Source organism: Rana temporaria, chromosome 8, assembly GCF_905171775.1.
Source record: "Rana temporaria chromosome 8, aRanTem1.1, whole genome shotgun sequence".
NCBI classification, from domain to species: domain Eukaryota; kingdom Metazoa; phylum Chordata; class Amphibia; order Anura; family Ranidae; genus Rana; species Rana temporaria.
This window is the reverse complement of record NC_053496.1, coordinates 105218760-105233247: the sequence shown is the minus strand read 5'-3', so window position 1 is coordinate 105233247 and position 14488 is coordinate 105218760. Positions and strand designations below refer to the sequence as shown.

General features: G+C 40.9%; 1 protein-coding gene across 6 annotated transcripts in view; it reads right to left on the bottom strand.

Annotated features, from left to right (window-relative positions):
* Nucleotides 1–14488, bottom strand: part of COL13A1 (collagen type XIII alpha 1 chain) — a 352395-nt gene that overhangs the window by 204819 nt on the left and 133088 nt on the right. For all 6 annotated transcript variants that reach the window (XM_040320468.1, XM_040320470.1, XM_040320469.1 and 3 more), the window contains exons 4-5: nucleotides 6813–6820; nucleotides 1789–1815 (exon numbers count right to left, since the gene is read on the bottom strand). In XM_040320468.1, the coding sequence (XP_040176402.1) occupies nucleotides 1789–1815; nucleotides 6813–6820 (35 nt within the window). The remainder of the gene's footprint in view (nucleotides 1–1788; nucleotides 1816–6812; nucleotides 6821–14488) is intronic.

Genomic DNA, 14488 nt, shown 5'->3' with positions numbered 1-14488 from the left:
TGTGTCGTAAATGGCAGCTCCCAAATGCACAGCTGAAGTTTGCGAACCCGGAAGGTAGATGGGTGAAGATGGAAGCCCTGTCAGCGGTGACAGCTCGCTGCTAGAATGGCTTGGTTCTAAGTTAAGTTTCATATATTGTGCTAGTATGTGATGCATACTAGAATATTATAACTGCCTTGCAGGTTAAAAAAAAATTGCCGGTGATTTACTACCACTTAAATAATAAAATTAAGAATGATAGGATACAAGTCAAGGATACAACTGATGTTTCAGTTGCAAAAACAAAGTTTTGTAAGACTTTCAAACCCAACTTTATCAAAATCTATCAGACTAAACTAGTTAATGATAAAATAAAAACATATATTAATAAAGTATAGGGTACAACTGAAATCTCAGTATTTTGTGGATAGCTACTATTTTCTGAACATACCCCTCTGCCTACATCTCTCTGGGACTTAAAAAGCAAGTCAAGTTCTTAACTCTGCCCATTCCACAGTCATTATTCCTTGATCAATCATTCATTGTCACTGGGGCAGGGTAGAGTTAAAGGTCATGGCCCCAGATGGCATATAAGCAGCATGTGTGGTCTTCATAGGGGATTGCATATCTGATTGAATTAAGTCGGATGGTGGTAGAATGTGCTCCAGGTCCATTGATAGGAGCAATGCATTACAATATAGAAGTGTACCAAAATCATTATGGTGCTTACAAAAGGCTGTATGATGGACCCCCCCCACCACACCATACTAATATATAGTGTTAAAAGTAGATGGAAAATGTTCATTTAAGCCTTTTCTCAAATGCATAAAAACAAATCTAATTTATCTCAAGATTAAATCATAAGTAGAATGTAAAATGTGTATGTAAAACAAGCGGGGTAAAGAAAAAACTAGAGTGAAGATATTTTTAGATTTGATAAATGAAACTGCAATTTAACAGGCAAACGAGAAATACATTTTTTACAAACCGCCTGAGACAAATTGTTAGGTAGGAAGCATTTTAGGAAAAAGATGATACGCACAAGACATTTGTCTACACAATTTTCTAGCCCACAGGCATGTTTAAGATACTTCATAGTGTATGTTTAAAATACACCATAATCTGTATTCGCTTGTGCATCTTTATGAAAAACGTATGCAGATCTTTTGTATTATGTATTTATTTCTGTTTTTAGTCATATTTTGGTTTTATTGGTACTGTTCTAAAAAGACCATCTGGCTACTTTAAAACTGTATGTATATTATCTATTTCATAAGAGTACTTACACACCGGAGATTTGCTAAAACTATTGCGCTAAGAATCTGGTGCAGCTGTGCATGGTAGCCAACCAGCTTCTAACTTCAGCTTGTTCAATTAAGCTTTGACAATAAAACCTGGAAGCTGATTGGTTTCTATGCAGATCTGCAAGTATGTTTCACGCTCCAGTTTTAGTAAATCAACCCCACTGTGTTAATAAATGTTGAATTTCCGGAAATTGTTACTTACATTTCTGTATATAATGCTTTATTGATAAATGCCATGTCACAGTACTTTTGTAAGATATTACAAATTTTGACTTAAAGTTCAGCCTATTTCTGCAATGGCACATGATGCTTATAAATACATAACCAAGGTCACAGAAGTAGAGGTCATAAATTAGACGATTTAATGCACTTTCACCTCTAACTTGCTTTGATCTTTTAAGTGTTTAGGCGGAACAATGGATACAAACAAGACAATTATAAGTCGCCAGTAATCAAGAGCAACATTTCCTTCAAAAACAATATGAAAGATAAAAAGGGTGCTTACCGGAATACCAGGTCGTCCACTAGCTCCCTGAAACAAAAGCAGATGGTTTAATAAAATAATTTACAGCAAAAATAAATAGTCAGGATATAATAAAGAGAACAATCATTTCATAAATGCAATGAGAATGTAAAACAGAAAACAATATTGGCAGATTTTGACAATTCTCCAATGTCTTTATGCTTCATCTAATCAGTGTCATTTATCCCAAACAATATCAAAAGCTCTGTTGATGGTAAAAAAATACTATTTAAAGAACAAAGGGAAATTTGGACTGCAACAAATTAAAAGCAAAGTGTAACCAAATCAAAGAAAAGTAATGTCTGAATAGAAGGCAGGCAAATGTGCCCACCCTACCTTAGCAGTGTTTCCCTGTCTTCGCAATGTGCAACTAAAGACCAGTGAAAAATAGAACTTCAAAACTCACCCACCTCTCAGAATCCAGTGTTCCATGCCTGAGCAGCCAGTCTCTAGGCACGAGAAATGTACATTGGGGAGGGGGTAGTTCTTAGTTTTGTGCAAATACTTACAGAAAAATCTGTATTTTCATTTGATCTTCAGGTGCTGCATTACCCCGTTAAGAAGCTGCCCTTTTTTTTTTTTTTTTGAGGTTTAATGGGAGAGATCGGTTTGTCTGCTATACAGCCCAAGTGTTATTTGCCTTCTCTTTGAGTTGGTTAGAGGACTAAATGACCAGCACATCAGGGACAGATTTATACCATTACCTATATTGAAGGTCAAATAACAACCTAGTAGTCAAGATTTAGGGCCTCATAGGAAATACTCTGGAGACTCTGAATGTAACAGTTAAAGGGGTTGTAAAGGTACAATTTTTTCCCCTAAATAGCTTTCTTTACCTTAGTGCAGTCCTCCTTCACTTACCTCATCCATCGATTTTGCTTTTAAATGTCCTTATTCCTTTTGAGAAATCCTCACTTCCTGTTCTTCTGTCAGTAACTCCACACAGTAATGCAAGGCTTTCTCCCTGGTGTGGAGTGTTGTGCTCGCCCCCTCCCTTGGACTACAGGAGAGTCAGGACGCTCTCTACATTGCAGATAGAGAAAGGAGCTGTGTGTCAGTGGGTGTCCTGACTCTCCTGTAGTCCAAGGGAGAGGACGAGCATGACACTCCACACCAGGGAGAAAGCCTTGCATTACTGTGTGGAGTTACAGACAGAAGAACAGGAAATGAGGATTTCTCAGAGGAAATAAGGACATTTAAAAGCAAAATCAAAGGATGAGGTAAGTGGACTGCACTAAGATAAAGGAAGCTATTTAGAAAAATAAATGTACCTTTACAACCCCTTTAAGTATGATCTTCTATTCATAAGAAATCTTAGTTTACATTTATTAAAAGAGCATGTTTATAACTTAAACTTTTTTATTAATACAAATTCTAAAGCCTAATTCTAGCCATTTTATTTTTTTTATAACGTAGAACGTGTGACAAAAAGTTAAAACTCCTGACAGCTTTTTATTTCTGTCCACGACACAACTAGGGGGAGCATGCATCACTGGGACAGGAAGGTATGGGGTAAGCAATAAAAAAATGTTCTAACCCTTCTCACTATCCTAAAAAAGGTGCTTTTTCTGTGTCCCTGTTGAAGAGATTTCCTATTATTTTCTATCCCATTAATGTCCCTACTGGGCACACAGAGGGCAATAAAATCTGATAGATGATGTAACCCTTGCCTGCTCTATCCGAACAAAATAAAGTGTTGGGCTTTAAGAAAGTAGGATTTGAGCATCCGATGTGTAAGAGCACTGACTTTTCCTTTCGTGTATTTTTTTTAAACTTTTACTCAAGTCAGCTGAATGGGTAGGAGGTCCAAATGACCCCTGAGTTTCTTAGGCCTTGTACACACGATAGGTTAAACAGAGTACAAAAGATACAGTAAGATACATAAAAACCATATAGAATATGCATAGGTAAGAAAATATCCTCTCGTTTCTTACCTATGCATATTCTATATGTTTTTTATGTATCTTACTGTATCTTTTGTAATTAAAATTATATATTTTTTCTAAACCCTTTGTTCCCGTCTTGCCTTAAAGGTCTGCCCTGTCACTGCCTCCCAGCAGAAATTTTTTCTTTATTCAATATAACGGATGTTGGCAAATGTGAGTGCTTTTTTGTTTCCCTTTCCCTCCTTTTGATTCAGGTTAAACAGAGGACAACGGTCTGATGGACCGTTTTCATTGGTCAAAACCGATCGCGTGTGGGCCCCATATAAAAAAAGCCAACTTGCTTTAAATTTAACCGATGGATTCCTAACGGATAGATCGTTAGTAGGCACGATCATCGGTTAAAAATCCACGCATGCTCAGAACCAAGTCAACGCATGCTTGGAAGCATTGAACTTCATTTTTTTCAGCACATCGTTGTGTTTTACGTCACTGCGTTCTGACACGATCAGTTATTTAACCTATGGTGTGTGGGCGCAACGGACCATCAGTCAGCTTTATCGGTTAACCGATGAGAACGGTCCTTCAGACCGCTCTTATCGGATGGACTTATCGTGTGTACGAGGCTTTAGGGCCAGGGCAGAAATTACATGCACAAATTACAGATAATGTGGACATTAGCCTGCTGGTTTACATGCACCTACCTATAAAGCAGGCATCAATAATAGCTGACTGCGGTCTGCATCCGGACTGAGTCACTGTCCCTTCCAGACCGCTGTGGTCATGACACTTAAAGATCTGCTTCTTACCCCCAGCCTCTGCTACTGTCATTCTCAGAGCAGAGAGTGGGAGGCAGTACAGTTCTAGCAGAGGCGTCCCTAGGGGGGGCAGACCCAACATCATGCTGTGCCCCACCATGTGCCCCCCCCCCAAAAAATTTATTTTTTATTTTTTTGCAATTTTTGTATTTTGCTCCCCGAGGGGGAGAGCGTCCCCAGTCAGCTCTGCGGGGGATTCCTCCCCCTCCCTCTGCTCGCCAACACTGCATAATGCGAGCGCTCACACAACCAGATATTCTAGCCTGGACCGTGTTTAAGTGTGTGCACTGCAGACTGCAGTACACTGTAATCACTGAACTACATTATCTCCATCCCTTCTCTCCCCCATCTGTCTCCCTCCCCCTCTCCTGTTCTTTCAAAACATTCACAATTTACTTTCACTTTCAGTTAGGCAGATAATATACGGTGCAAATTTCTTTCCTGCATCCACAGATTGCAGGAAAGAAACTTGCATGATTCCCCCATCAACAGACAGTGGTGACAGGGGAATATCCCTCCTGCCCAGCAATTATATTCTCCCGACAAACAGTGATTATCACTAGTGGCTATACAGCAACCACTAGTGATAATTATAAGAGAATCTGCTCATTAATGGTTCAAATCTCAGCCAGTTTCTGCTGAACCAGCTGAGATTTAAACTGTCTATGGCTGGTCTTAGCTCTTAGGCAGCCCATACATTGATTAGCACTGTGGAGTGTCGGCTTCCTGGCGTGATCGGGCATGTGGGATTTCAAACACACCCGAGCCCATCTCTATTGGTTGTAGACAGTTGAGCTCCCTGCAGGTTGCTTAGCAGCAGTGGACCCTTCTCTGACATGCTGATCGGGATGCAATCCAGGTGATGCTCTTAGTCAAATCCTAGTCATAAATATCAGTGCCCACACTTTACAGGCATAGAGCCCACATGGCTGCTGATCATACGTTTGATTATATTTATGTGGTTGAACTCTTGATGCTAATAAATACTGTGTTTATTAGATCTGACTGGGAGCATCACCTGGATCACATGCCGATCAGCATGTCAACAGAGAAGGTTATACAGCATTACTGCTGCTAGGTGACCAGATGGGGGCTCGGCTCTCTAAAACTAATAGTGCCAGCCTTCCCCTGCATGCACCCATAATGTCACCAGCACTAGGTCCTAATAGACTGTCGCCGCTGCCAAGGAGACAGATGCCAGACCAGCGCTGTAAATAGCAGGGACAGGACAGCTGGGGATCCCCACTGTGGCAGAACACCAGGGCCCGGTGGCAAGACAACCTTTGCAACAATGATAGTTCTCCCACTGCTTTGGACCCTTATATTTTCTTGGTGTGCTGGTGACATATATCTCTTGTTTTTTGCCACCCTGGGGGTCCCCAGTATAGTAGGAAGGGAGCTCACTGCAGAACATGTGAAAGGGCCCATAGTGGGATCGTAGTAAAGGCCCCAGGATTTATATATATAATTGCATTTTATAGTTGGCCCCCCCACTTTTGTCCCTGTCCCCCCATGTGCCCCCCCTAAATATGAAAGCTGGAGACGCCACTGAGTTCTAGACAGAGGGTGGGAGGCACAGCAGCACTTCTAAATATCTACAGTATACAAAATGGCATTAAAACATGCTGATAGGTTTATTGGATCATGTCTAAATTGCCCCTAGTATGTGTGTGTATAAATGTGAGTTAGGGACCTTAGAGTGTAAGCTCCTTGAGGGTAGGGACTGATGTGAATGTACAATTTATATGTAAATTGACGGCGCTATATAAGTACCTGAAATAAATAAATTAATTAAATAGCAGTGGCTGTGAATCCTGAATATCAAATTGCAGAAACAACTTGGGTGAATTGTCATTGCAGTGGATCAGTGGATGTTTTGCTCGTCCCTAATCAGCGTTAAAGATTTGCAAATATTACACTATTCTTCAGTCTGTAAGGTGTGCTAGAGATATGCATGTCACTTTTGTGATATAATACCCTGTTAAGTTACACAGGAAGAAACGATTTTATGAAATGATACACCAAGCAGCAATAAAAGGATGACTTTCTTAAACATTTTCAAAACATTTCACTGCCAATACTGTCAGACAAGTTATATAATTATGTACATCTATAACTAGTGTTCATGGGTTTATTTAATTTCAGAGTGTCAATCTGTCTTTCCCAGGCACTGTGGTTTATGTGAGAAGATTGACATATTCATTATCTGGAGCTTTTCTTCTTTCAGCCACCTCCGACCCTTATAAATCAGTTACCAGCAGGTACACAGTAGAGAGAGTTACAAGAAGAGATTCCAGTTACTTACAGGTGGTCCTAAAAAAGAACAGAGAAGATGAAGAAATGTTAATTATGGATGCATTACAAAAAAAAAAAGATAATGTAAAAAGTAACATTTATCCGTTATTGATTTCACAAAACATGCAATACAATGTAAAAATTTTTTAACTAACAGTGAATCTTAAAAGGCCGAGATTGGCGTTTTCGGTCAACAGCAAATAAAATGTTAAGATCAATGTATGCAGATAAACTTTGTTGCAGATACTATGTTTTTCATGTTTTTAATGTACCAGCTATGTCAGGGGTAACCCTGTAGAGGTGAAGATCTGCCTGAACAACATGGAAGAGATCACCACAGTGCAACATGATTGAAAATATTTAAGTAACATTAGCTTTAGAATGAAGAATATAAACCATGACTACATAGCTACATATGAATTCAAGAATCATATGATCCAAACAGAAACACACAGTAATTACCATAAACTATTGATTAATTAAAGAAGAGCTCCAGGTTCCCCCCAAAATATACAAATACTGTAGCTGATGACTTTCAATATAAGAACACTTACCTGTCCGGGGATCCTGCAATGTCCTCACCCAGACTGATTCTTCAATCAGCTTCAAGTGTAGGCTCTGGCATCTCTAGTAAGGGAAACAGGAAGTGAAGCCTTGCAGCTTCACTCGCGCAGGTTTAGTAGGAAACAGGCTGTGAAGCCACAAAGGCTTCACTTCCTGTTTCCTACTGTGCAAGCGCGAGTCACGCTGTGCCTTGTGAATGGCCCCGTAGTCTTCTGAGACCTGTGATATGTCCCAGAAGACTTCAGGGGAAGGAGGGGGTCGAAATTCCAGCTTACATTGCTGTGGCGATCTAAGTTGGAAGAGGGGGGAGTATATATATATATATATATATATATATAAAAAAAGCAATGTTCATGTTCTATAGCATAATATAAGTGATTTTTTTTTCTGGGTTTAAAAAAATAAAATTTAGTAATTTTCTATACTCAAAATGACATAACGTCATGGAGAGAAGGAATTATAAGCGACTAATTACAGTTGGCCATCCAACTACTACCACCTGTGTTACAACGGATTTGGAACATTCTGCTGCTATAAGGCTGGCCATACATTACACAATTTTCTTATTTAATTTATTTAATAAATTTTCCTTTAGATTTGCCTCCAACTATGTGGTGCAAGGGACTTGCTAAAAGTGCATGTCCACTTCCCTTACATTGGGAACCTGTTTGTTAAATATTACAGTTCTGTGGTAAATTACACACATGTGTTGATGAGCCTTATGTTCACCCTTAACTTTGCATGTTCATTTGAAAAGGGCTGCCTAATGCACCAAAATACACAAAAAAGGTGCATGCACTATTTCTTTTTGAAACTCAGTGCACCAAAATGTATAGAATGAATAGCACCACATAGCACTAGTGCCCATAATTTATAAATCTGGCCTTAGTCTGACGTGAAGGGATCTTAACTGTCACAACATCAGGTGCTGTGTTATGTTTAGCAAAGTCATACAGCTCCCTGGTTATCACACACAATCACAAGGTTTGCTGTACATAAATCTCTAGCTTTTAATGGTCAGTGCAATCACATTTCTATTTAGAACTCTTGCTTGGGTGCTGGGTGCAGTTCCAACCAGGAACCCTATCCAGTTCCGGGACAAGGGGTGGGCAGGAGGGACAGCTGCCGTGGGCGCAGTGGTATCATGTGTTGTGGTAGGAAGCTGCATAGAGAGTTTCTACCTACAAGCTGATCGGAGTAGTGACATAAGCTTCAGTACTCCTGTCAGCTTAGTTCTGAAGAAGACAAACCAGATCTGGAGAGGAGAAGAGAACTGGAAGAAGGTGAGGGTTGTGCTCTATCCTCCTTCCAGCTCTTTTTCCTGCCACTGCAGCTCTCCCAGATTGTAAATGCCAGGTTGCTGCTGTTCAGTGTTTGTTTGCCCATCCCCATCTAGTCCTAGCAAAGAATGTGGGCAGAAGGTGTGTTAGAAAACACCGCACAGTGGCGATCTGATCAGTGGGGGGCGCAAATGCTGCAATCCCATAGCCCTTCAGCCGCTGACATCTGTCCCCGCCATCTGCCTGTCAAAAATGTTAAGTCAGGTTCCTTCTCAACTCTGATGTTTTAGGATGAGGAGGAGCCTGGGAGGAAGGACATTCACATGTAGCACAGCAAATACCTGTGAGATGTCCTTCCTTACTGGCATTTGCTGTGCTGCATCTGAGGTCTGTGTTTTAAGGAGGGGAGCATTACACTTGGGAAATAATGGGGGAACACTTGTGCTGGGGATGAGAGTATTTGACCTAGGAGGGGGGAGGAGAAGAAGGTTAGTGCTAGGAGGGGGATTTTGGGAGGGGGGATTTGTGCTGAGGGGTGATTTTGGGGGGGATGTGCTAGGGTTTTTGTTAGACAGGGGATTGGTGGGATTTGTGCTAGTAGGGATGACTGGAGGGAGATTTGTACTAAATGAGGAAATTTGGGGGATGATTTGTGCTAAGAGGGGGGATTTGGGGTGATTTGTGCTGGAAGGGAGAATTTGGGGGTGGAAGAGGATTTATGCTCAGAGAGGGCATTTGAGGGGTAGAGGATTTGTTCTAAGAAGGGGGGTTCAGGGAGGGAGAGGATTTGAGCTGGGAGAGGGGATGGGGGGGTCTAATATTTGTGCTTTTTTTTCGGATTTGTTGTGGCAGAGGGGGAATTTTTGTTTGGGGAGAATTTTTGGCTTGCAAAGGGAATTTATGCTTAGGAGGTAAGCGTGCAGATTACTGTTTGAGTTTCTTTGGCCAAATAATTAATAGAGAGGCCGGACAGGCCAGATTCATTGAAAGTTTTTAGATTGCTATATGCATATGAAATAAGCACTCTGAATGAATTACTGTATTTATCGGCGTATAACGCACACCTTTTCCCCCTAAAAAAATAGGGGGAAATAATGGGTGCGTGATATACGCCGATAATGTACCATGGAGGGGAAGGAGGGGGACGAGCACCACCGGAATTCACCGAGCTATCATCTCCTGTTTACTCGGCTCTCACTCGGCTCTGACGTCACACACACAGTCCCGCCTCCGCCACCGGCATTGGGCAAAGGTTCTATCAATCACAGGAGCTGGTCCAATGCCAATGGTGGAGGCGGGACTGTGTATGCAACTGCCGAGTGAGAGCCGAGTAAACCGGAGATGATGGCTTTGTGATTTCCTGAACTGCATGAGAGATGGATGCATCAGGCTGCATTGATGGGAGATGGGTTGCAGATGGGCACAGATCAGGCTGCAGATGGGCACAGATCAGGCTGCAGATGGGCACAGATCAGGCTGCAGATGGGCACAGATCAGGCTGCATTAAGGGCTGCAGTTGGGCACTAATCAGGGTGCAATTATGGACACTGACCATTATTTTGCTTCAAAGTGGTTTATTTAAAAAATATGTTTTTTTTTTTCTGAAACTTTCCTCTTAAATTGGAGGTGCATGTTATTCGCCTGTGCGTGTTATACACCGATAAATCCGGTATTCATAATTATCCACCAGGTCAGAATAGATATATTTCCCCTGAACTTTTAAAAGACCTAACAGAAAAAAAGCAAACATCTTTTAGTACATGTAAACAGCACCCAAAAATGATATTTGTGGTTGGTGTCCAAAACTTTGTTATCTTTGAATTTCTAACCAATACTTACAGTACGGTGTCTAATGAAAATACAATGTACTGATCCAGCTACACACATTAAAGGGCCAACGGGCTGCTGCCTCCAATTTGACTATATTCTGAGCTCCATCTTATCATCAAAGAACAGACTCATCATTGATGGTGTCATGTCTACTATTAACACCCAAAACTGAACTTTCCCCTCCTCATTATCCTTTGTGAACTGGCATCAAGAGACTCAGTAAAGCTGGCACACTGACAGCTATGCATAGGCTGATGACAATTGCAAGAAAATATGAGGGGGGGGGGGTCTTATTTCTACAAAAAAATACTTTTCTATAAAGAAGGTAATCGACATGTAAATTTTTTTATTTTTTTTTTAATATATAATACATTAAAATGTAAACCAGTATTACATAACACAAGTAAAACAATCATAGTAATAACGTGTTTGTTGTCCTAAACAAAAATTAATAAATGGATCCTGTTCCCTTAAAGCATATTATACTGATGCTGTGTCATTTGGCCCTTTGTATCACCTAAAATACCTTGCTTATCCTGCGTGGGTCTGCCCCCCCCCCCCTTTAATCTGACCATGGTTTATCATGGCTGCTGAGTCCTGACACTGATGACTGGCACTGGTCAGTTTACGTGCCTCTGTCATCCACAGCTATCCTCTCTGCTCTCCTATGTCCTCCTCCCCCCTCCCTGCCTGTCAGCTTTTACTGCTGCTATAACAACTGTGTTATCATCATACCATCCCATATGTTAAATTACGATATTTGTCCCAGTGTCTGTGCTGTATACAAAAATTCAGATTTCTACCTTATTTCAGAGCGTCTCTCTGCACTCACGTGACTGCTCCCCTCTCTCCTCCCCTCCTCCCGTCTGATGTCAGCGGGAGTTCTCAGCCCCTCCCACTGTAGCTGTCAGCCTGAGAGAGGGGAGCAGTCATGTGAGCGCCGGCAGAAGCTCGCAAATAAGGTTTTTCTTTTTGAGGCTGGGTTCTCACAAATTGGATGTGGGTTTCCCAGTATTGAATTTGCACTACAGGAGATTGTGACTGGCTCTCAATGGAGCCGGTTCACACATCTCTGGGGCAGCTGCCGAGCGGATTGAACAGGGGTCATGTGCAACTTTGTCTCCATTTCAGGTCCAAATTCAGGAAAATATTCGGTCCCCATTCGTCCCTGAAAACAGAGAACAGGGACGCACCGGACCCCCTGCTGTGAGCCACATCCATATTAGGTGTGAACCCAGCCTTATACAGCACAGACACTGGGACACATAATGTTATTTAACAGATGGAATGGTATGATGATAATATAGTGACAACCTCTTTAAGACTTTGATGCATGCAAATTTGTTTTGCAAGTTCAAAACTCCACTCCCCTGTCACACATGGAAATATGAGCACCCTTACAACATTTTGTAGTTATAACAATGGTACAAAAGTTGCACTGATTTTTTTTCACAATTTAACAGATAACATTGACACAATAGTGATGAGTACCATAAGCCAAGACACCTTAAAGTTTATATAAACCCAAGAACAAAAATGTATTATAGTCCTAAGATGTGAAGGCTGCTTTCTGTTTTTTTGCTTAGTCTTTTTTCTTTATTTTCACCTGGGAAATCTGCCAGTAATATACGATTGGACTTCCATCGGACTTTTCCGTGGATTTTTGTACGAAGGGGCGTTGGTGGTGAACTTGGTATGCATACACGCAGCAGAACTTTTTCAGCCAACATTCACCAAACCACGTGTTTTTTCAGCTCTTTACCGCCACCCTTTGGCAAACTTCTGCTATTGTTGTATGATGTTTAGCATTGGATCTGCTCATTTGAACTTTGGATTTTAGTCCGATGGACTTGTTTACACACGATCGGATGATCCTTCATCGAACATTTGTTGCCGTAAAGTTTGAGAGCATTTACAGCAAACATTTGTCCATTGAAAAAACGAAAACAATTGTCCGATGGAGCATACAGATGGTTGGATTGTCCAATAAAACACATCCGTAGGACTGTTGTTGTCAAAAAGTCTGATCGTGTGTATGGGCCTTTAGAGTGGTTACACTCACTCCTCAACTGTATATATGGAGGAGCAGCATAGCCACCCTTGGACAACAACATTCTTAACCTATGGAGAGGCTAAAATTACTGGTAGATTTAGATGTACTTTGGCTAATAAATTAAAGCCTAAGTCCAGCTACTTCATTTAGACTATTACAGTAAGTCCCCTTTCAGATATGCAGACCGTTTGTCTGTTTTTCATCTATACGTTGATGGATGAAAAACGAACATCAATGGATCATCCATTTACATCTGTTTACATCAACTTCTGTCAACATTAGTTTTTTTTGGAACAGGTCAAAGTCCTATTTTTCTTACGTTAAAAAATTGATCAGACCAAAAATGGATGTAAACGGACAAACGGTCCATTCTTGCATGAAAAATGGGGCTGGGACTCAAGTGCTTCAAGCAGCATTCCTACAAATACTATATCTGCTGAATTGTACTATTATGGCACTGATTACTGCATACATGTGACTGGCAGGAAAGGGTTTAACCACTAGGGTGCTAGGAAGGGGTTAAGTGTGTCCTAGGGAATAATTCTAACTGTCGGGGGCGGGGCTTACTGTGACATGACACTGACATGACACTGATCGCTGCTCCTGATGAGAAGGAGCAGACAATCAGTGTCCTGTCACTAGGCAGAGCAGGGAGATGCCTTGTTTACACAGGCATCCCCCCGTTCTGCAGCTCCATGACGCGATTGTGCACGCCCACATGGTCCATTTGCCTGTCCATGCCATTCTGCTGACGTAAAAGTGGGTGCGCTGGTCGGCAAGTAGTTAATGCAAGTGATAAACTGCATCACATATGTCATTTTTTATTTTGCCTATAATTCCAATTTAACTGATAGTGTAGGCTTACAATTTCTGAAGCATTTATCTGGCTGTCATTGATTGCGTGTGTCCTATTGATCTTTCAACGGGAGGTGAAATTGTTCAGTAATCATTACCATGTTGTTAATATGGTCAGAGTGAACACCTACAATGGGAGCAGTACAGGGTATGTGATTACTGGCATTCCTCTAAAAATGCTAGTTGCCTGTCTCTGTTTTCTGTCAATACTTTTTGAGTCACAGACCTTAAACATGTGTGCTGTAAAAGCTTGAAAATGTCAAAATGTATTTCTATGCTTTTATATTCATGTTCCAGGACAGTAACAGTAAAAGTATTAATGGAAACTTGTTGTAGAACTTGATAACTAGATATCAAAAGAGTTGATCCTTATACCAACTTACAGGTTATAAACCAAATAAATAAATTAAGTAATACAGTAACAACGTTACATCATAACTTAAAGTGCATATGTTAATAAACAATATTATTATTTATATAAGCTAAAGTAATAGATGATAAAGTGGCAATAGTACAGCATATCTTAAAGTGTATATACTGGTTTAGTGCAAATAGTCCTTTTCTTTGTGCAAAAAAGTGCCATAGTGCTCCAAGTCCCATTGATGTGGTGATCCACCTCTTGGGGGTAGTGTACAATTCGAGACGCACTGCATGTGTTGGACTCTTTTGCCTTATAACAAACAGAGTCAATTGTGCCTGTATGTCTTTTTTGGGAACCTAATCCAATACCATAGGGTTACTCTGGTTACTTCTGGTGTCTCCTCTGGGATAAATATCCTCTAGCTATGGCTCCGAGGCTCTCGTGGTAAAGGAAAAACAGCGAGCTCCTCATAGGGTAAAATACTTTGGTTTATTAATAAAAATCAAATTTACAATCTAAAAAACAACTGTCATAGGGACAGGACCAACATCATAATTACATTTATCGGCCTGTATTGTCGATGGAGACATGGTGGTGGTTTTGCATACAGTGCGCTTTCCACTCCCCTGGCTAAAAGTAACGTTCAAAAGAGAGTCATCTTGACGTGTTTCGTCATATCAATGGGACTTGGAGCACTATAGCACTTTTTGGCACAAAGAAAAGGACTATTTGCACTATACCAC